The sequence below is a fragment of the Carettochelys insculpta genome, chromosome 6, assembly GCF_033958435.1.
Source record: "Carettochelys insculpta isolate YL-2023 chromosome 6, ASM3395843v1, whole genome shotgun sequence".
Lineage (NCBI taxonomy): Eukaryota > Metazoa > Chordata > Testudines > Carettochelyidae > Carettochelys > Carettochelys insculpta.
In genome coordinates this window covers 30,282,624-30,306,696 of record NC_134142.1, presented here as the reverse complement: position 1 = coordinate 30,306,696, position 24,073 = coordinate 30,282,624, and the positions used below count along the sequence as shown (strand labels likewise).

At 46.3% G+C, this 24,073-nt stretch overlaps 1 protein-coding gene across 3 annotated transcripts in view; it reads left to right on the top strand.

Annotated features, from left to right (window-relative positions):
• The window catches only part of UNC79 (unc-79 homolog, NALCN channel complex subunit), a 164,108-nt gene that overhangs the window by 82,135 nt on the left and 57,900 nt on the right, over positions 1 to 24,073 (top strand). For all 3 annotated transcript variants that reach the window (XM_074998751.1, XM_074998750.1, XM_074998752.1), the window contains 3 exons: positions 8,495 to 8,602; positions 19,625 to 19,741; positions 21,552 to 21,635. In XM_074998751.1, coding sequence (XP_074854852.1) covers positions 8,495 to 8,602; positions 19,625 to 19,741; positions 21,552 to 21,635 — 309 coding nt within the window. The remainder of the gene's footprint in view (positions 1 to 8,494; positions 8,603 to 19,624; positions 19,742 to 21,551; positions 21,636 to 24,073) is intronic.

The window sequence follows — 24,073 nt, the reverse complement described above, 5'->3', positions numbered from 1 at the left end:
ACTCCTCGCCAACATCCCTGTATACACTCTCGCTCTGGGAGAGGAACGCAGTTGTCCCAAGGGGAAATAGGTCCAGAGTCCCGAGACTTTCCTTCACAGCCCACAAAGGAGCAAACATACCAGCAAGCTCAGGAACCAGAGGAGTTGGAGGAGGTTTATCCTAGCGGCATCTCCTCATCCTCCCCAGATGAGGCAGTTGTCCCCGGGGACATCTCCCCTCCAGATGACCTTAGGGAATTCCAAGAGCTGTTCAAAAGAGTAGCATACATGCAGGACATTCAAATAGCAGAGGTGCAGGAGAAGCATCATAAACTCCTGAAAAATTTGAGACCCCCGGCTTCATCTAAAATCGCTATCCCACTGGACAAAGCCATTATGGAATCAGCCACTAACATATGGCAGACTCCAGCCTCTATCCTGCCTACGAATAAAAGGGTGGTTAAGAAATACTTCGTTCCAGCCAAGGGCATGGAATTCCTGTTTAGCCACCCACAGCCCAATTCTTTGGTGGTCGAATCGTCCCAACAGAGGTCAAAGGCACCTCTGTATAAATCAGGGGGGTCAGATAAAGATGCTAAGAAATTGGAACTGTTCGGCAGAAAGGTATACTCCTCCTCTACCTTATTACTGAGAATGGCAAACTACACGGCACATTTATCAAACCATAACTTTGACAATTACTCCAGACTTACCTCTCTCATGGATTTCCTCCCAGAGGACAAGAAACCAGTGTTAAAGGCGATTGTCCAGGAGGGCTGCGCAGCCTCGCGAACGGGAGTTCAGATTGCCCTGGACGTGGCGGACACAGCGGCACGCTCAACAGCCGCAGCAGTGGTAATGCGTAGGGAATCCTGGCTCCAGACATCTGGTATCCCCAGAGATCTACAGGCGAAGATCGTAGATCTTCCCTTCGACAAGCAAAAGCTGTTTGTGGAATCAGCCGACTCAGTCCTCCACTCTAGCAAAGATTCGAGGGCCACACTTAAGACCTTGGGTATCTACGCTCCTCCATATAAGAAAAAGAAACTCTATCCCCAGCAAAGGTGCTACGCTTACCAACCACAACGCGCACAGTATCAGCGAGGCTATGACCAAGGGCGTAATCAACAGCAGCAACAGTACAGGGCCCCCAGGCGACATTCTTAACAAGGTCGCACAACCTCGGGGCAAGCCCAGAGGCAGCAAGTTTGATGGGTATGTCGAGGACTGCATTATCAACACCATCTCTCAATGTCACTCTCACCTCATGTTCCATCATCGCCTCAAACCGTTCTACTCCCAATGGCAAAACATTACAGCAGACAAATGGGTGCTGGAAATTATAGCCACGGGTTACACGATCCCCTTCCAGTCACTATCACCGCCGAAACCTCCCATCCAGCCTCTTATCAGGGACCCTTCTCATGAGGCGAGGCTGAAGCAGGAGGTAGATCACCTCATGATCATAGGGGCGGTGGAAAGAGTACCGGAACAATTCCAAGGAAAAGGTTTTTACTCATGCTACTTCCTAACAGAGAAGAAAACAGGAGGCTGGAGGCCGATTTTGGACATACGGGGCCTCAACCGATACTTGCGCAAGCAGCGCTTCCGGATGATTACAGTTGCCTCCATAGTTACGGCACTGGACGATGGAGACTGGTTTGCAGCCCTTGACTTACAAGACGCTTACTTTCATATAACAATCCAGGCAGCATACACACGCTTCCTCCGCTTCATGGTCAGCGGGGAGCATTTCCAATACAGGGTTCTTCCGTTCGGCCTATCCTCGGCACCGAGAGTCTTTACCAAAACCCTGGCAGTGGTATCAGCTTACCTGCACAGGCAGGGTGTGTTTATTTTTCCATATCTGGACAACTGCCTACTGAAAGGGGCCTCAAAGGCAGAGGTCCTACTCATGATACACATCACCACGAACACGTTTACTTCGCTGAGCCTAGTTATCAACCTTGCAAAGTCAAAGACCGAACCCACGCAAGGTATAGAATTCATAGGGGCGCGCATAAACTCTATTGCATCAAGAGTATACCTGCCTGACGCCCGCTTCCGCACCATCAAATCCTTGGTAGAAGTCATGATGTACAGCCCCACGGTGCCGATCCTAACATGTCTGCAACTGTTGGGGCACATGGCGGCCGCTACGTTTGTGGTACAGAATGCCAGGTTACACATGCGAAGCCTGCAGCATTGGCTGGTGAGCGTTTACAGACCGACAGCCCATACCATCCACAGGGTAGTATCACCCACGATGGAGGTACGGAAGTCACTTGCGTGGTGGGCAGATCCCAAGAACCTGCTAGTGGGAGTGCCCTTCCACCAACCACAAATTTCCATTTTTCTTACAACCGACGCCTCCCACATAGGATGGGGAGCGCACATTGGCAGCAAGGTGATGCAAGGGCTATGGTCCCCCGCGGAACAGACACTGCACATAAACATACTGGAGCTCAGAGCAGTGTTCAATGCGTGCAGACATTTTTGGAAATACCTGCACGGCAAAGTAGTCGGGATCAATACCGACAATACCTCCACCGTGTTTTACATCAGTCGACAAGGAGGGGCACGGTCCTGTGCGCTATGCGCAGAAGCAGTCCGATTGTGGAACTGGTGCATTGCCAACAACATAACGTTGAAAGCCTCGTACTTCCCGGCATCCACAACGTGAAGGCAGATCAACTGAGCAGGCGCTTTGCACTCACGCATGAGTGACAGATCCGCTCCGACCTGCTCCGACGCATATTTCGCACCTGGGGGTTTCCCCAAGTCGATTTGTTTGCCACCCAACGCAACAAGAAATGCCCTCAGTATTGCTCCAGAGCAGGAATAGGGCGGGGGTTCCTGGGGGGCACCTTCATGATCTCATGGAAGGGCCCTCTTATCTACACATTTCCACCCACAACACTTATCCACAAGGTTCTGCAGAAAGCCAGAAGGGAGAGAGCTCGCATGATACTCATAGTTCCAACTTGGGACCGACAACAGTGGTTTCCCCTGCTTCTGCGCGTCGGATCCTCCACCACTCCCCCTACCGGTAGTGCCGGACTTACTCACGCAGGCTCAGGGGTCCATAGTGCACCCGCACCCTCAGGGACTCCGCCTACAAGCATGGTTAATCCATGGCTCAGCGCCTTAGAGAGCACGTGTACAGAGGGAGTAAGGCAAGTCTTAGAGTGTAGCCGAAGGACCTCCACCAGGAGGACTTATGAACAGAAATGGACACGCTTTACCGCCTGGTGCGCTTCCAAGCAGTTAGCTCCTCTTGACGTCCCTATAACTGTAATTCTGGAATACCTGCTGGACCTCAAACAAGACGGGCTCTCTCTATCCTCGCTAAAGGTCCACCTTGCAGCTATATCAGCTTTTCGGCACAAAGAGGAAGGGCCCACCATATTTGCCCATCCTATCATCACAAGGTTCCTGAAGGGGCTGGTAAACCTGTAACCCCCTCGAAAACCACTACCACCGTCATGGAGTTTGGACTTGGTACTCCACACGCTATCGGGACTACCCTTTGAACCATTAGCCACATTACCCCTCTGACTACTTACCATGAAAACGACCTTCCTTCTTGCGATTACGTCAGCCCGCAGGGTGAGCGAGCTCACAGCAGTGATGGCAACGCCACCCTGCACAGTATTCTCGAAGGAAGCGGTGATCTTACAGTTACACCCAGCCTTTGTTCCGAAAGTTTCCTCGGAGTTTGACATTAATGAACCAATAGTATTACCCTCGTTTTACCCAAAGCCTCACAGCTTCAGCAAGGAGGCGCGCCTGCATCTCCTAGATGTTAGGAGGGCGTTGGCCTTTTACATAGACAGAACTAAGCCCTTCTGGAAAATGGACAGGCTTCTGGTGTCTCTCGCTCCCAGGTCGAAAGGGGAAGGCCTCTCTTCCCAGAGAATTTCAAATCACATTGTGTCCTGTATAAAACTGTGCTACGAGCTCCGAAAGACCCCTTTGCTAGCTCCGCCCAGGGCTCACTCCACCAGAGCAGTGGCGGCATCAACGGCCTTCTTCAAGGGAATCGCGTTGAAAGACATTTGCAGAGCGGCGACTTGGTTACCTTACGACACCTTCGCCAAGCATTATGCCCTGCATCAGGTGTTCGATGAGGATACCCGTCTGTCGACAGCAGTCCTGTCAAGGGCAAGCTGCACATGAATCGAGTACCCACCTCCTTACTTGGGGTTACTGCTGGGTAGTCACCTACTGTGGAGCACCCACGGGGACCAGTCGAAGAAGAAAGAGAAGTTACTCAGTTGTAGTAACGATGGTTCTTCAAGATGTGTCCCCATGGGTGCTCCACTACCTGCCTGTCCACCTCGCTTTGGATCTCTGTCCAGTGTTTTTCAGGAGCATCCGGGGCGGTTGGTCAAGGAACTGGCGGGGACCGGATTGCACACATGACCGAGGGCGTGTGAGGGAGCGGCGCGCATCAGCGCATGCGCGATCTGGAGGAAACTGCAAGAAGAATTCTGATCTGCGGCCCCGGGGCGAGCCCGACACCTACTGTGGAGCACCCACGGGGACACATCTCAAAGAACCATCGTTACTACAAGTGAGTAACTTCTCTTTTTGTGGACAGAGGCTGCCTGTGTAGACATAAGCCAGAGTGTTGGTGTTCTGTCAGGACTGAAGCCTAATTTTGTGTAGTTCCAGTGAGCCAATGAGGCAGTGCAGCTAGGTGAAAATGAACTAACTGATCCTAAAGCTTTTGCACAGGTTTGCAGGTGGAGATGACCATGGCAAAACAGGATTTGTTCACACTCAATCCACGTTTGACCATAAGAGCCTGCAAATCATTTAGAACCGTTTTCACACATGCATGCACAAACATCTGTGGAACTGGAAGGGTTTTTGCAGCTCTGACACACATCAGAGATGTTGGCCCCACACCTAGTGTCAGAGTTTTACCTACTAAATGGAAACATGATTGCATGTTGCTTTGTCCATTATTATACAGTGGCATTTTACATTTATAACATCCCAATAACTGACCTTGGTTTATAATGCTGGAATTGATCAGAATGAGTTAGCTATCTTGTTTTTATGGGTTTTGTTTCTTTTACCATCCTGGTTCATTTAATAGGTTATGAATACATTTCTTGTGATTTAGGTATGTTGGCTTGATGTGGTTATCATAGTTTGCTAGTTACTGTTACAAGCACTGATTGCAAAATGCTGAAACTTGCAGGCTTTCATACCTTTGGAAAGGATTCTGATGTAATTTGTTTCCCAGTGGTATATCCAGATGATCTATATCTTCAAATAAGCAATCCATGGGTTCCTGCTTGAGATTTTTTGTAACAATATATAAATTCACATTTTCTACATGCACAAGGCAGCTATCAATATCTGGAGAAACTTGGGGTTTGAGTTTTCCAGTTTTTGTAAGTTTGGTTGGTCAGAAATCATGTAATTAATTTAAAATCATAAGATTTTTTAAAATAATGGATTTGGGGTTCTTTTCCAGATTTTAACCCTTAGGGTTCATATTTTCAGCCTTTTCCCTGCAACTTGGATGGTAATAAGCTTTTTTAAAAAAATGAAACCTCAGATTCTCACTTGGTCAAATGGGTTTAAGGACCTGTGACTTCAGAAATAATACCAAGTATTGCAAGTGTTGTGACATTGTGGCTACATCTACATTAATAGATAAGTTCGAATTTATTAAAATCAATTTTGTAACGTTGGGTTTTATAAATTCAAATTTGAGTATCCTCACCTCTCCACAGATTCCCTACAAAGTTGACTTTTGCTGCCACACTCAATCGCCAAACATTGACTGTTGCAGCAATGCATTGTGGGAACCTATCCCACACTTCCCTCATCCCTGTCACATTTTGGGTATTTTCGCTGGTGCAGCATGGGGAAAAAAATCCCCACAAGTGGTTGTGGGTATGTGATGTCATCTTTCTACACTGCATTGCCCTCATTCCCCTCCTGTGGAAAGCAAATGACCATTTTTCCAGAAGGAAAAGTAGGGCATCAACAAAGATCGCCAAATTAACTGAAATCTCTTGTCTCTATACCAGAATTGCTTTTTATAATTCAATTATCAAAGATTTTACAAAAAGCAGTAGATGTCTTCTCAAGTGGCCCTCCAGCCACTGTCCTCCCCATCCTTGATTACAGAAACATGATCCCTGAAGATTAAACAGGAACAATTCAAAGCTTGACAGAAGGGTAGGATAGTAAAGGTTTGGAAAAAAAAAGATTTTGTGAGGCAGGGTTTTTGGCTTCCCAGTTCATTACACAGAGATGCCTAACATGGGGGATGGGGCTTGACAAATTTACACACACAGGAATGCTTCCCTGCCCTGGGATCACCTAGCAGTCTGTGTCTTCTCAACTGGCCGTCCAGACACTTTTCCCTGTGTTAAGGGGGCCAAAGCTTGAAGAAAGAGAAGGATAGGAAAGGTTAGGAAACAGATTTTTGGCTTCCCATTTCACTACATAGGCTTGCCCAGTGTGGGGGGTGGGTAGGGCGATAATATCTCCCTGTCCCAAATATGGGACAGGGAGATATGGTGGGGAGGGGCAGGTCCTTCAAGCCCCGGGGTGTCCGGAAGGAGGCAGCTGGGGTTGGTGATCCCCAGGAGTCCTGGGGAAGCAACGTCTGCTGGTGATCCCTGGGAGTCCCAGGGAAGCAGCAGCCCCCGATGTTGCTGGGAGCCCCAGAGGAGCAGCAGCTGCCAGCCCTCTCCAGGAGCCCCAGGGAAGCCACAGCTGCCCATGCTCCCCCCGCTTCCCTGATACTCAGGGAAATGGTAGGGAGGGGACGGGGATGGGACGGACAGCACAAATACGGGACAATGAGTCCCTTTTAAAAGTAAGTTGGGACGCCTTTTTGGCATCCCAAATACAGGACCATCTCACCCAATACTGGACAGATGGTCACCCAAGGGATGGGGCTTGCCAAATTTAAACAAGCGATGTTGCTCAGGCGGTGGGGGGTCACACCCCCACGTCCCAGGGGGGCCGTTGGATGTATCAGTGGATGAAGGGCCAGTTGACAAGGTCCCTTCAGTGTTGCTTAGGGGGTGGGGGGCAACCCTGATTGCCTGTGTGGGGCTGGCCCCCCCTTATCGCCATAGGGGGTGTGGGGTCTGTGGCCTCAGAGCCATTTGCCATGTCCCCCCCCACAGCAGCAAGCCTCCAAAAATCTTAGCTATGGGGGAGACTTCTCCCCCCAGCAGCAGAAATCCCGGCAAAATCTTAGCCATGGGGGGAGACTTCCCCCCCAGCAGCACCAAGCCTCCAAAAAACTTTTTGCGTGATGGGGTGTGAGGTCTATGGCTTGAGGACCAGTTGAGATGGTCCCCCCAGCAGGTGCAAGCCCCCAAAACTCTCAGCCACTGCGACAGACTTCCCTGGGGTGGCAGCAAGCCCCTGAAAATCTTTCGTGCACTTGGAACCTTCACTGGGCACAAGCCAGGACATGGTGCTGCCTAGCAGCATGGTCTGCACTGAACAACAGGCACATCCTTTTATTGGGCTGGGGGCTAGCCGTGTGATGTGGTTGGGCGCAGGAAAGACCCCAACTGCATGGCACCTACACAAATGTAAACTGCAGAAAAGAAGCTTCTTGGCCTCTCGTACAAGCACGACCCCCTAACAGTTTAGTTGCCATGTGGTGTGGTGGGGCAAGGGCTGACATCAGCTCAGGGAAAAAAAATCCAGGTGTTCGTCCTGCAAACATAGAGGCAGAACCATGAACTCTGCGTTGGGGCTATTTTTAATGGGTGGATGCGCTCACAGCGCTGATAGCAAAGAAAGAAGTTTCTCAGCCTCTCAAACAAGTATGACCCCACAGCCATGGGCTTCCTGGTGCCAAATTCAAATTCATGGGTTTCCTTTTATCTAATTCCTGTGCACCTGGAGAGCAGCGGAGATGAAAGCAGTCAGAGCGGAGGACTGTGGGGCATAATGGGATACAAACAGGACACCTCCGGAGGCTAAGGAATTTAATTCAAAGACATGGTGCTTCCACACTAGACTTCATTTGAACTTTTAAATTGAAACTTGATGCTACTCCCAGCTGATTTTGATGATGTTATATTGATCTCAGTGCTCCCAAATGGTATTTACAGTGAAGACAGTGATGTTGTAAAATTGAGATAACTGCCTTAAATTCGACTTTATCATGTAGTCTAGGCATTTACGCTGCGGTTACTCCAGTGATATCCATTCACTTAGCCCTGATGTACACTTTGTAACTGAGATCATAGTCAGGTGCTTTATGTACATTTAGTCATTATATTATGTACTATGTATGAATAATCTCCAAATAGCTTATCTACAAATTTCCTTTAAAAAGTGCTTTGCAAACTACTCCCTGTGCAGCCACAGGTGTAAATCCACTGAAGGGTCCAGATGGCAAATGGAGTATTGAAAAAGATGTGAAAATGGCAATCAGAAAAGGAAGCTGAAGAAAAAAAGTGTTCTGATTTTTAAATAATGCACTCAAGAGTTTAAGCACCATTTCCATTTGCAGATCCCACTGCTAAAGGACTTTCAACTCTAGAAATGCCAAGAGAATCATCTTCTGCTCCAACACTCGAAGCAGGAGTACCAGAGACAAGTAGTCACTCCTCCATCTCCAGTAAGTTTCGCCCTTACTGCAATGCACTTACTACATTTGTATGTCTAGCATGTGTCAGCATCTGGCACATTCCACTCCTCTAAACTTTACGTGCTTGGAAGTATGTTTGTGTGTTGCATTGTTAGTTTTCTTAATTTCCCAAGTGCCAGTAGGGTGTGTGCAATTAAGGACTGCAAGGCATCTCAAACTTCATGGACATGAATTTGCTTCCTGTGCGTTGTACATCCTTAAGCAATGGTGGAATTTTAAGGACATGATGGCTGAATGCACTCCTAGGCATTTGCTGGGATTTCCAAAAGCACTTAAATAGGGGCAGTTTAGCCACCTAATTCCCACTGATGTCATTGGGGAAGTAGTGTCAACCTGCTGAGATGCTTGTGTAAACCCCACTGCATCAGTAGGCACCTAATGACCTTTGTCACTCTGGACCTTTTCCTCTCTGTGGCTCAGTTTCCATCTGTAAAATGGGGATAAAATGTTTCCTTTGTTTAGATTATGAGCTCTTTGGAGCAGGGGCTGCCTGTTGTGAATGGGTTTGTTCAGTGTTTAGCACAGGGAGACCATATTTTCTGTTGATGGCATGACTCATCACTATAATCCAAATAAATAATTATTTGTAGAATGCTGGTTTATAGATACACAGTCGAACAATCCCAATCAGAAAAAGTTCCTTTTGAGCCTGTCTTCTCTGGTAGTAATGGCCATAGACAGAAAGCAATATAGAGCAGATCCTTAGTTGATACACATTGTCCTAACTGCAACTGAGTTGTAACATTTTACACAGCTGAGGATCTGCACCCTAGAATTCTTCAGGTTATTGGTAGAAAACAGATCATGGAAATAATGTTTTCACTAGCACAGTCAAGGTACATGAAATGTCACATGCTTTTCTATAGCAAGTGAGTTGGGTCCAGTACAGTTCAAAAACTGGAAGCTTTTTTGTTTTGTTAATGTTTGAAATCCCAGCTGTCTTTAAGCAACCAGGTAAATACAGTAATATCCTTCATATCTGGCAGCCCCAGGACCAGAAGGTTGCTGGATAGTCATATATTTTGGATAATACAGAGGTATACCTGACAATGCACAACACTAAAGAAAAACAGGAATAGGTATTAAGAAACAAACCAAAATGTATGCAGAGTACTTTATTTACCAACAACTGTAGTACTGTACACTGTAAACTTCTACTGTGCTGCATTTATTTGTATGTACTTTCACTATATTTATGAAAAAACCTAACTAAAATTAACTTCTGGTTAAAATGGCAGTTATTTGAGCATTTCAGATGATAGAATGCTGGATATGAAAAAGTTTACTGTAACTCTGGAAACACAAACCTGCCTAGGACCGCTTTGATTTTGTTGAATATGTATGAAAAAAGCTTTAATTACAATAATAAAAGCTGGCAAGGAAGTTCAAAGAGATAATTTCTTAGATTTTGACAGTCATTTACCCTCCAAGCAACACTGTCAGTTCTAAAATTAATAGCTATTCTTTCATTTGTGAAATTTGGACTTTGATAAACTGATGAAGTATCTATTTAAAAATCCTTGCACTTGAAGAGATGGAAATTAGATTTTTCTGCTAATTTGCTGTGAAAAGCAGCTGCAAAACAGAACAAAAGAGTTAAATATTGAATGGAATCACAGTTTAGTCAGTCCCAAAAGCTCATTTATGAAAGGTTTGGTTTACTGCAGAGTTGGATAATTTTGTTGTTGTTGAATCCAAATGGAGTTTAAATGCACTTTAATATATCGAAGGTGTTATCTTAGTTTACACTAGAGAGACCACCCAGGGTTACACTAGTAATCTCTCCCCCCCCCCCGCCCCCCGCCTCGTTCATTCACACATTCATTCCTGACCTCAGGCACTCACACACACAGGCTTATGGGTTGCAGAAGGAGCCAAGGCATGTTGGTTCTGGAATGTCTGTCTGCTGATAATGGTTGGAGAGCTGGTCAGAAAAGAAACTGGCTGCAGAAATACAAGAGGAGTTTCTCAGAAAAAAAAGGGGGTTATTGTCAGGTGCTCTCTCATTTTATTGCCTGTGTACAACCACATTCATCATCAAGGAGCGTACCTAGACCTCCCTTGATCCAGTGGAGCAGCAGTCTCCTTTGTTTGCTCAGCCTGGAGTGGTTTGATGACTCATGCGCATGTGCTCAGCTTTGCAGTTGCTAACCTGAAACAAACAAACACACACACACACACACTCTCTCTCTCTCTCTCTCACCCACCTGAGGGCAGAATGCAGTAACTTTGTTCTCACACACACTCATTTCCGTTTTGGGGACAATTGATACCTCCAGATTAGTGGAACCGCTATGGGCACCCGCATGGCCCCACAATATGGTAATATATTTGTGGCTGACCTGGAACAACGATTCCTCAGCTCTCGTTTATGATTTGGACCCATGGTACAGAGGCTCTAGAAGAATTCCACAGAGACTTCAACAATCTACACCTCACCATCAACTTATGCCTCGATTACAACATGCAAGAGATACATTTCCTGGACACCACAGCACTAATCAAGGATGGCCTGATCAGTACCACACTGTACCGAAAACCTACTGATCGCTATACTTATCTACACCCTTCTAGTTTCCATCCTGCACACGACTAGATCCATTGTTTACAGTCAAGCTCTTAGGTACAATCGCATTTGCTCTGATCCAACTGACAGAGAACAAAAACTACAAGAACTTTACCAAATATTCATAAACCTGAATTACCCACCAGGAGAAGTAAAAAAACAAATCGACAGGGCTAGACAAATACCCAGAGACCAGCTACTCCAAGATCGGCCCAAAAAAGCCAAGAACAGAACACCACTGGTCATCACCTACAGCCCCCAACTCAGACCACTGCAACGAATTATTAAAGACCTACAACCTATTCTTAATCAGGATGCTACACTCCAGAAGGCCCTGGGTGACATGCCTGTTCTCTCCTACAGACAACCTCCCAACCTCATGAGGATCCTTACTAACAGCCACAGTCTATACCCCAGGAACACCAGTCCTGGAACTTTTCCCTGCAACAAAGCCCGCTGCCAGCTTTGTCCACATATCTTCTCTGGAAATACCATCACTGGACCTAACCAGGTTACTCACAGAATCATGGACACTTTCTCATGCTCCTCTACTAACATCATATATGCCATCATGTGCCAACAATGCCCAGATGCTTTGTATATTGGACAGACTTCTAACTCCCTCAGACAAAGGGTCAACGGGCACAAAACAGACATCAAAACACTCCAGATCCGCAAACCAGTTAGTCAACATTTTAATGGAATGGGGCATTTTGTCAATGACCTCAAGGTATGTGTGTTATTGAAGAGAAATTATCGCACCGTTTTAGAAAGAGAAGTGGACGAGCTGACTTTTATATTCAAATTCAGCACATTAACACATGGTTTAAATCGTGATGGGAACTTTCTGAGTCACTATAGGGGCTCGTCTGCATACTTGGCTCAATCTAATTCTTGATCTTCCCCCACACCCCTCCACTCTCTGATTTGCTCACCTTGATTATCTTTTTCTGATTTGTCCTCCTTGCTTACTGTTTTTGGTTCTCTGTGCCTTAAATATTGAGTCTGTTCTTGTCTGGCTATGGTCTGAAGAAGTGGGTCTGTCCCACGAAAGCTCACCTAATAAACTATTTTGCTAGTCTTTAAAGTGCTACTTGACTGCTTTTTGTTTTGATAGTGTAAATAGTTATCTCGTCATTGTTAGAGAGCTTGGGCGGGACTTTGACCCCTCTTGGCACTCCGAGGCCAGGGGATGCTTGGCTCTCCAGGTTTTAAAACCTGTTCAAAATGTGGCAAATGAATCCCCAAGAGTGACCCGCACAGGACTTTTTTGTCTAGTACAAGTAAAGCCTTATTGTGTGGGGTCTTGCGTGGATGCCTGATTGTTGATGAGAGTTTCAAGTTCAGAGAGTTCATTTGTAATGATCTGTTGTTTATTGTAAAACATTTTGATCAAGTGGTTCCTCCGTTTCTTAGAGAGCGTGTTGCATAGATGCTCGCTGTAGTCAGTTTAGTACGTTGATTGTAATGGGTTTTTCACTGTCAGGCCCTTGGATACAATGCCCATTTTCTTGCATTTGGAGAGAAAGATGATGTCTGTCTGCATCTGGGTGAGCTGTTTCATGTAGTTGATGGATCTCCATTCCAAATGGCTAAATGCAGGCCTTGCATGTTGATTAGTAACAGAGAGAAAGCAGTGCTAATCTATATACTATCAAAGCAAAAAAGCAGTAAAGTAGCCCTTTACTTTTTTGTTTTGGTAGTATATAGACTTGCACGGCTACCTTTCTGTTCTAAAGGACTTTTTTGAGTTGCCTCGGTGAGGCACACCTTCATGAACGTTGCTCCATCTGTAACGCCTTCAGGCCTAGGACTCTAAAAGACAGAGTGCAACATTTAAAGTCCTACTAATGGAGGTGGCCTTGCATCTGGACATTTCCCTTGCGGGAGCTCAGAGCAATGCATTCTCAGTGCAGAAAGCTCCGGCACCGTTGGTGCCGTCAGAAAGCTCCCAGTGTCAGGACCAGATGCCAGTCCCTAGTGCTACACGGTGGCACAGTAGTCAGTCCCCAGTGCCTCTCAGAAAAAAAGGAGGCCTGAAAGGGGCTGCTTCCTGGAGAGTGTAAAGCACCAAGAACCCTGTAAGACGTGTGCCACATCGCACCATCAGTTGGGTCATGAAGTGTGGGTATTGACACTGGTGTGAGATGGGAGACCACACTCTCTGAGGCTACCCTCAACACTGGAGGCATTCAGCATGGCACTGGACCTGTTGCACATCACAGTGCTGGCACCAACACCACACTGGGAGTCCACATCTCTGCTGGTGGTGCCATCCCATGTGCAAGTACCAACACAGAGCACTGGGCAAGCGTCATCCCTTACAGCATTGGCACCGTTCCTGGCACCAGACCAGTTTGCACAGGGCAGACTGCCAACAATGACCCTGCTTAGCCTGCCCTACCACACTGTGCAAAGGCAACAGGAGTCTGAGCAAGCCCAGGGTCCCATGGCTCCACCCTAATTGTCGGCATCGGAATTGGTGTAAGAGTCTGACTCATATTACTCCAACTTTGCTAGGAGTGGGAGCACGAGGACATTGTGCTGCAGCCGGCACAGACTCTGGAGCTGTCACTCTGTGGATGAGTGTTGGCAGGTGTCTTCCACAGGCACACCCCAGTGGCCTTTTTGGACCCCATGGGTGTTTCACAAAACGCAGGGGCAAGCCATAGGACTCCTATCCGGGGTGCCTGGCACTCCCCAGGTGCCACGGTCAGCACCATCAGCGTAATTGGGGGTGCCTCCACTAGAACAATTGCAGGGGCTGATTGAGTTGGAGGCCTCTTCTGTGGGGTTGGCACCATTGTTGACACCTGCGCAGATGGCATTGGCCCAACTCTGGGCACCCCCCGCGCAGGCACCAGAACCCCTGGCACCATCAGTAACGGCACCAGTGGGTCCGGTGCTGTCCTAAGTGCCAAGTTATCAGGATGTGCCCCTAAAACAGCCTGTCCTGTTCTCAGGCACGCTACCCTTGGTGCTGAGTGCAACAGGTCCCAGTGCCGTGGACTCAAATGGAGGATTTAGGCTTACCACTGTTGTTGGTAGGCATGGAGGGGGCAGGTGCATCTTCCTTGTCTTCCCCAGACGAAGCCCCGGCTGGATCCTCGGTGTCCCCAGTTATGGAGGATGGGAGGGCATATCAGCAGTTGTTGTGCAGGGTCTCCCAGGGCCTGGGCATACCAGCTGAGGTGGTCAGGGATGAAACAGACCCAGGGACAGATATCCTGTCTGCATCGGGGCCCATGAGGGTAGCACTGGCCATTATTAAAACAATTACCAGTACGGCAAAGACAGTTTGACAGACCCTGGCCTCCGCCTTACCCATGGCGAGAAGGAATGAGCATCAGTACTTGGTTCCTGCCCAGGGCATTGAGCACCTGTTCACCCACCTGACCCCCTTGTCATTGATCCGGCAAATCATAGGGAGAGACCAGGGTTTCAGGACCCATGCCCCCAAAACAGAGAGGCCAAACATTTGGACCTTTACGGTAGAAAGGTTTATTTGATGGGAGGCCTCCAGTTAAGGATTGCTAACCAGCAAGCTTTGGTTAGCAGGTACGCATATAACACAGCCAGTTCCTTATCCCATTTCTCAGAACTGGTCCTGCCAGAGAGCAAGACTGATTTTAAGGTGGTGGTGGAAGAACATAAACTTACATCTAGGGCAGCGCTGCAGGCAGCGCTGGATGCAGAAGATGTCTCCACCAGAGTCATAACCTTGGGGGTAGCCATACATAGAGGGACATGGTTACAAGTTTTGGGACACTCCATGAGGTCCAGCAAACCATCCAGGACCTACCCTTCCAGGGGCCATCCCTGTATTTGGAAAAGACCAGCAAAAGGCTTCACAGCCTAAAAGATTCAAGGGCCACCTTACGCGCTCTTGGCCTGCATACCCGTGTGACCCAACATTAACATTTTATTCCTAGGCCTCCATTCAGACAAATTCCTCAACAACAGAAGGAAACTGGTAGCACAAGGGGTCGTATGAACAGAAGGCGCCACGGCCAGCAGAGCCAGGGCCAGGGTCATGAAAAACCCCTGCCAGGGCCTAAACAGCAGTTTTGATGGTGCAGTTGGGAGCAACACACCAATTGCCACACTAGTTCCAGCTCAACTTTTGCTTTCATACCACCTATTCCCCTTCTACCCTGCTTGGTGCAACATAACTTTGGACCGATAGATCCTACGCATGGTGGAAAGGGGATGTGCTATCCAGTTTTTCTCATACCTCTCCTTCCCATTCACCTCCCCATCCATCTTCAGGGACTCCTCGCGCGAGACCCTGCTCAGGCAGGAGATACAATCCCTCCTTCAGCGAGGGGCTATAGAGGAGGTGCCCCATCAGTTTTGGGGACAGGGGGTTTTATCTCCATTATTTCCTAAGGGAAAAGTGGGACTAAGGCCCATTCTGGACTTGCGAAACCTAAACAAGTTTGGAAAAAAAATAAGGTGTCTTATGATATCCCTGGGCCAAATCATTCCGATGCTGGAATGGGGGTTGGTTTGCTGCTCTTGACTTACAGGACGCGTATTTTCACATAGCAAGTTGCCCGCCCCACAGGAGGTTTTTGAGTTTTGCGGCGGGAGGGGACTGTTAATTATCAGTTCACAGTCCTTCCATTTGGCCTGTCCTTAGCCCCGAGGGTCTTTACCAAATGCATGGCAGTGGTGGCAGCCTTCCTTCACAGGTGTGGGATACACCTCTTTCTGTACCTGGACGATAGGCTGATCAGGGGACGTTCACAGTATTAGGTAGCACAGCATGTGCAACTGATATGACAAACGTTAGATTGTCTCGGTCTCATGGTAAATGAGGTGAAGTAGGTGTTGACCCCCACCCAAGTAATGGAGTTCGTGGAGCCCTCCTGGATGTGAGCAGGCCAGAGCCTTCCTGCCACAAAGCAGGTTTCAGGCCATGGCATCTCTTATCCACAAGCTGATCAGGTTCCCCACTATGATGGCCAGAGGCTGCCTAAGGTTGTTGGGTCACATGGCGGCATGCGCGTTCATAGTTCGGCATGCCAGGCTGTGAATGCATCCCTTCCAGCGGTGGCTCACCTCAGTGTACCAGCCTGTCAGAGACAACATAGATGTGTTGGTAACTGTTCCACTACAAGTCCTGTCAACCTTGTACTGGTGGCTGGACACCCCATTGGCATGCATGGAAGTGCCCTTCAATCCACCACAACCCTCCTTCTCCCTGGTCATGGACGCTTCATACCTGGGCTGGGGGGTGCATCTGGGAGAGCATCAGACTCAGGTCCTCTGGAGCAAGGAGGAAGCCCGACTCCACATCAGTGTTCGAGAACTCAGGGCCATCAGGCTTGCCTGTGAGGTGTTTCAGGATAGTTTGGAAGGTCATTGTGTAGCTGTGAGTATGGACAATACCACAGCAAAGTACTATATAAACAACGAAGGGGGCAGATGCTCCTTTTCCCTGTGTCACGAGGCCCTCAGGCTCTGGGAGTTTTGCATTCAGCACCAAATTCTTCTAAAAATGCATTATTTACTGGGGATCCACAACTCCCTGGCAGACCATTTCAACAGGTCATTTATGGACCATGAGTGATCTCTACACCTGGACATGCTACATTTTATTTTCCAGAAGGAGGACATCCCCAGGTAGACCTCTTCGCCTCACATCTCAGTGCAAAGTGCAGGACGTTTTGCTCTTACCAGAATCTGAGCCTGGGCTCCTGGGCAGATGCATTCGGCATTCAGTGGTCAGGCCCTCTGCTTTACACTTTCCCTCTGGTACCACTCATCCACAGGACCCTCCTCAAAATTTGTTCAGACTGAGCATCGGTCATCCTAGTGGCCCCAGCGTGGGCTTCACAGCACTGGTACTTGGCCCCCCCCTCGAGTTGTCCGTCTGCAATGCAGTGACACTCCCATCGTGCCTGGACCTGTTGACACAGGAGGAGGGGAGACTGCAGCACCCCAGCCTGCAAGTGCTGCGCCTCACAGCTTTGAAGCTCCATGGTTGAAAACGGCAGAGCTCTCATGTGCCAAACTTGTGAGGGATGTGCTGTTGAACAGCAGGAAGCCCTCCACAAGAGCAACACATGTAGCCAAATGGACAAGATTTTCTATCTGGGCAGCCCAAAAGGGGTTATCCCCTGTACAGACCCCGATGCCAGTTATTTTAAACTACTTGCTGTTTTTGAGTCAGGAAGTGTTGTCACTATCCTCCATCAAGGTGCACTTAGCGGCTATGTCAGCCTTTCACCTCAGGCCAGATATGTTGGCCTTCTCAGATCCAGTGGTAAAAAGGTTTATGAAGGGCCTGGAAAGAGTCAGACTGCAGGTGCAACCCCCATTGCCAGTGTGGGACCTCACTTTGGTATTGTCACGACTCATGGGGGCCCCCTTCGAACCCCTTGCTTCCTGTTCCCTGCTATTTCTTAGTTACAAAACAGCATTCTTGGTGGCCATTACTTTAGCCAAGAGGGTGTCTGAACTAAGGGTGCTGATGGTGGGCCCACTCTGTACAGTCTTTCCCAAGGACAAAGTCAGGCTGAGACCCCATCCAGCATTCCTGCCAAAGGTGGTCTACCCCATTCATATCAAACAGGACATTTCCCTACTGGTGTTTGATCCGAAACTGCATGCCTCCCCTAGGGCGCGGAACTTACATACTTTAGATGTTCGAAGGGGGCTGGCCTCTATATGGACAGGACCAAACCTTCCCCACTGTCGGAGTAGCTAGCAAGAAGGACCTGAGCAGGGAAGGATGTTGGGCAGCGCATATATTGGTCACCATATTGCCGCTATTCCAGGGCAGTGTCGCACCGGCCCTATGGCTACTGTTTAGGTCAAAAAAGCTTCCGGCAACTGGACATGAGCCAGCACACACACAACTTGGAATGAACATGAGCAACACGTCTTGAAGAACACCATTTATGAATCATAACAGAGAGGGAGCCGTGCTAGTCTATATACTATCAAAACAAAAAAGCAGTCAAGTAGCACTTTAAAGTGTTTAAAGTGCTACTTGACTGCTTTTTTGTTTTGACATTTATGAATCAGGTAACTATCTTTTTATTGGGAGTAACTTAAATGCCTCTTACTACTATGTGTGTAAGGTTGTTTCAGTGAGCAGGTTCCCATTGGATGTTGTTATAAATTGGGTACTGGTACTTAATTTGTTAGAAACTTCTTTAAATTGTTTTCCTTAAGAGATGAGGAGAGGACAAGAAGTAATAGGCTTAACTTGCAGCAAAGGAGATTTATATTAAATATTCGAAAAAAACTTGCTAACTGTAAGGGTAGTTAAGCACTGGGACAAATTACCTAGGAAGGCTGTGTCATTTCTGTTGTTGGATATTTTCAAGAACAGTTTAGACTGGGGTGGGCAATAATTTTTGATGCAGGGGGACTCCAAGAATTTGGTAAGTGGCCAAGGGCTGCACTCTCCCATGAAATTAATGGAAGAGGTGTGGGTTCTGGGATAGAAATTGGATACAGAAGGGAACTCGGGGTAGGGAACTTGGGTGCAGGAGGTGCTGTGGGGTCTTGAAGGGAGTTTGGTGAAGGGAGGACTTGTGACCTGGGGCAGGGTTGGAGTGCAGGGGGCAGGATGCAGGGGCTGGGAGAGGGTTTGGATGTGATTTCAGGAGAGGATTCTGATCTGAAAGAGGAGCGTAGGAGGGAATGCTGGGGTTTGGGTTAAATCTTAAATCATGCTGAAATCTATATGCTTAAAAGATTTCCAGAATAGGTATGGCTTTAAAGAGCTGCCTGAGTGCTTTTTGGATTCAGGGCTCAAGAATCAGTTTCAGGCAATAAGTAATGGTCTTGGTTTCAATGGAGGAAATACATTGCTCCAACTGGTCTGATAAAGTAGAAGAACAGGGGATGGAGCAAAAAGCCATGATTCTTACTCACTTTCTTTTCCTAGGAGTGCCTAGGGGGAGGGGTCCTCATCCTTTCCCAGCTGCAGAGACTTTGATTCTACCAACTGTGGAATGGCATGTGAAAATGAAAAGGGGTTCTTGGTGAAGACACTCTCCCCTTGCATGTCCACACATGGGCTAGTCACAGTCTGTCTTGATGTTTGGAGATACTTTAGGGTGACTTCTTAAGCTTTAGGGATGCCTAAAAAAGTGGTATCTTGAATATGTTTCACTGTATTTTGGAATAAAGCTAACAAGCCAAGGAATTGACAGAACACACTATGCATGAAATCCTGGTTCCACTGAAATTCCAGAAGATTTTTGCCATGGACTGCAGTAGGGCCAGAATTTCACCATGTACAGCTATGTGGATAGATAGAGCAGATTACGTTGAATAAAATTCTGAGAGTGAGCAGCCCATCTGGGTGAATGATATCTGTACTGCCTTCATGCTGATGGACAGTATCAGGGGAATAAAACCGGCTTGTGTGAGTCTCTAAATTCTTTTCAAATTCTGATTTACAGCTCAGTTCAGACAGATGAAAAGGGGCTCCCTGGGAGCTCTGACAATGAACCAGCTAATGAAGAGACAGCTGGAACACCAATCTAGTGCACCCCATAATATCAGCACTTGGGATACTGGTAAGTTATGCTTCTCTATCCTTTATTTTTATTCCCTCAAGCCAGTTAGTGGCTCTTTCTGTGATGGTCAATTGTTCATTGCCATTCTTCTGTTGGAGAGAAGTAAACAAACCTATCAGATTCTCTGCTGATGAGAATCAGCATAGCTCCATTGTACTGGAATGTTATTCCTTTGAGATAATGGCCATTCCTATTCTGCAAACAGCCTGGTGAAATTCTGGCCCTATGGAGATCAAAGTGACTTTTACAACTGACTTCAGCAGGGCCAGGATTTCACCCCTGGTGTGTATGAATCATTTTTTATAATGGAAAAACTTTATTTTGAAATCATATTGAGACATCTGGCATTTAAACCTTATGCCAAGGAGACTCTCACTTCCCCATAGGCAGGAGCTTGGGAGTCTTTTGCCAGCTCATGCAGAACTCATGGGGTTTCTGCTCAATAATTCATGCTTGGATTTCCATGTCTCTCATTAACAGTGAAATGCAAAGCAGACAATGAAAACTGAATTAAGTACAAAATGTCCCCACTGACAATGTAAAAGAAGTATTAATTTTTTTTTCATTCTTTTCTTTTTGTGTGAAATCTTCTAGAGTTCATTGAAGTTGTCACAGAAAGATGAATTCTGGCACGTATTTCATTGTGATTTAATAGAATGATGCTTCCTAGAATTTCACTAGCAATCCAGGAGGTGACAAGAAGGAGGGAAGGAACTGTAAAACATTTACCTGGGATGTGGCGCTTTGTTGAATGTTCCCACTGCCAAGATAGTGGGGATGTTGGTTGCAAAAATTGTGCTTAATTCTGTTTCCACCTTTCGGTCCCATCAGTCCCATTCCAGTTTTGACTCTGAGGCATGGCTTCTCTTGTGACAGGCATCCTCAAAGTGAAGTGGATTGTCAGTTTCCCTTTCTAACCATCCCCACATAATCAGGCATAGAATTTGTCATTGGTAACAGGTCCATGACAACTTTCTGACATATCAAGTAAATTTAGCTCATACAGGAATTTCAGTTAGTATAATGTATACAGTAATCTTGGTTTCCCATAGAGTGTTTCAGAAACATAGTTTATCATTTATCTCTCATGTGAGCTATTCAACCTGTCTTCCAGGTGGACAGTCAATATTCTAATCATTGTATCTTTGAGCAACACCATCTTAATGTTCTTGTTGGGAACCTTTTAGCATTCTTTTCAACATCTGTCACCTTTCTCTCCAAAACACTTCACTTCCAAGCACTTTCTCCAGTGGGCTGAGACAACACCTAAACTTTTCAAGGGAATTTTTGCAATCCCTAGCTTCACATCCCTTTGTGGCTGCTTTATATTTTAAACATCAGTCCAGCTAACCTGGGTGCCTTGCCACTCTTGTTTTTATCTCTCATTTGAAACTGCTGTTTCCCAAGCTCTTTCTCTGATTATGTGTCTATCCCATGCCAGCATAAACATGTGCATGAACTATTGATCCCTCAATGTCCCTAAGCATTATCTTTTATACTTTCTGTGACTCTTTACATATTCAATTTCTTGCTGAATCCTTGCAATAAGCCCTATTTTTTATCAAATGACCTGGACTTTGAAGTTTCCTAAAAGGCCTCCTTTGACATTGTTAAATCTGTTTCTTTCTTCCTTTGTGGATTTATCTTTTACCTTGTTTTCTCTTTTCACGCTCAGAGATTTAACACTGTTTTCCATCTGTTCTGTGTGTATTGTAGTGGTGATGTTTTAACTATTTGAGTGAATTTGTGGTGATGGTGATAGGCAATGCATTAAGAGTACCACAGACTGAAGTCCTTTGTTTGTCCACAGAACAGATACAGCATGGGAAGCGGCCCTGCAATGTTTCAGTTTGCCTAAACCCTGACTTGGAGGGACCACCACTAAGAATAAGAGGTTAGTTCACTGTCCTCTGGTTGAGCTCTCTGCTACAATTGCCAACAAGGATTCCAGTTAGTATTAATTGTGATAGTGGCTTTGCATTTGGTTCAACTAGAATGACATCTCCAATTCATTTCACACAGGACACGAATAGTTGATGGACGGTAATGACATCCTGTCAATACCTAGCTTGTCAGAACTTAGCTGATGACTTGAAAATGAAGTGGATGCCCCATTCCCTGAGTCACCAAGTCCGACTTCCTAGCTATTTGAACACTCATTCCCAGCATCCACACTGCTCAGCCTCCCTTACAGCTTTTCAATGGAACCACAAACTAGCCTTTCTTTAGCTTAAGTCACATTCTTCCTCATTATTTACCCCAAAATTAGCACAAATGTTCTTATTAGCAGCTTAGCTCCACTCCCACTTAATGTAGGTATCCAGCTTTTGCAAGCTATGCTATAACCCGTAGCTAGAGATGGAATCAGTACAACTTCCAGCATGATGATAAAAAGGAAGATAAAGTGAATCAGTTTACAAAGCAAAGACTAGCTAGACATACAAACGCTTATTTCTTGCATTCTGGGTGGTATCCCATATTACTGAAGAGTCCTCAAGACTTTCTAATATGTCTGCTGCATGCAGAGCAATCTCAAAGGCATCCTTACTCAACACATAAGGTAGGTTCTTAGCTTGTATAGAAGAGAATTCATACTTGGTCTCTCTGTTAAGACTACCAGCGAGGATACCAGTTAGGACCACTTGTGATGATGGCTTTGTGTGCTGTTCAGCTAGAGTAGCATCACCAATTCATTTCACACAGGACATGAATGGAGGATGGATGGTTCCTTCCAAACTCAGCAGAAAACCTATTCAATACTCTTCTGTTTTCATTAAAGTAGAACTCAGCACCCTCCCTAACAGTCTAGAATCCCATATTGTGGGATTTTATATAGATTGTTTGGTCAGGGCTTGCCTTTGCAACAGCAGCTATTGGGAGCGTATCGATTGCAACTCCGTTTGTATCAAGCTTATTTAGACAATCCGTCTCTTGTTTCTTTAACCTTTGATGATAGGCTAGTTTCAGCATTAGTTGTGAGTTCTGTTTGTGAGGCCTTCAGATTGATGCTTGTTTTCTTGCTGGTTTCTTCAGACACCCCTCCAGCCTTTTCATATCTGCAAGATTCTAACTGGAGGGAGAGTGATATTGTTACTCTTCCAAGCTCTACCCACAAAATGAGCTCCACCCATGTGCAACTTAAAAATGAGATTCTAAGATGCCACTCAGTATGCGCCATCCTCGTGTGACCATGTCTATAATCTGAGTTCCACTGGTTTCCTCGAGTTTGACTTTTCTCTGTGGGGCTTAATTAACTCTGTGTGTGTGTGCGTGTGAGAGAGAGAGAGAGGAAGAGAGAGAGAGAAGTAGTGTTGTCCCATACATGCCACTCATTTGCATAGTTAAAATGAGATTACTTGATTGAGAAGATCTGTGACCTTCACTCTTCTTTCTTACCCGAAAAAAGAAATGATTAACGGTGTTGACATTAAGATACCATCACAGGGCATTTGCATTAACATTTCAGTAAGATGAATGGGGCAGTTCACACCTCTTTGTGCTATTATTCCAGAGGCTTTTTCCCCTCACAGCCATAATATCTAGAGAATTACCTTTAAAATAAAAATAAGAAAGAAAGCTGAGATTCTGGAGAACAAGATGGCTGTTTCAGAGACATGGTATAGTCTAACACATTATATTGGATCAATCCAAGTCCTGTCTACCAGGATACTCTATTCAATACTTGTCTTCAGACTCCCACTGCCTTCAGCCCTTCCTGTTGAACCAAGCATACACGCCTCTCTCCCATGATTTGGGTGCAGGAGAGGTGCCCCCTGGGCAAAGGTAAGCCACATATGACTGCACTATTTGTGTACCTCTGTGGCCAGGTCTCTAGATGGTCAGTTCTACCTCATCAACATAGCTTGTCTTTAAAAGCTTTCTAACTCAAAATAATAATAATACTTTGAACTTCTAAATCACCTTCCATCCTACAATCCTTAAGCCCTTTGAAATGTTGATGAATTAATCTTCAGCATTCCTACGAGGCATTATCATCTTCATTTCTCAAGGTGGCTGAGACAAAGAGAATGTGAAATGACTTCCTACCTCAAAGTCACTCAGAAATTCTGAGGCAGAGCTGGGGAAGAATCCACAGCTCCTGGCACTCAGTCTAATACTAGCTACACAACCATCCACTCTACCTAAAGCATGAGGAGATAATAATCAGACAGTTTTACACTGAATCAGTCATACTGCCTTGAATTTGTTTAATTTGCTTCCCAATTTTAAAACATTTTCTGACTTCTGAAAAATAAAGTAAGCATAAGTAATTGGAGGAATCTGACGGAACCAAAGAATGTGTTGTCTCTTCTCCAGAGACAATTTTTTATT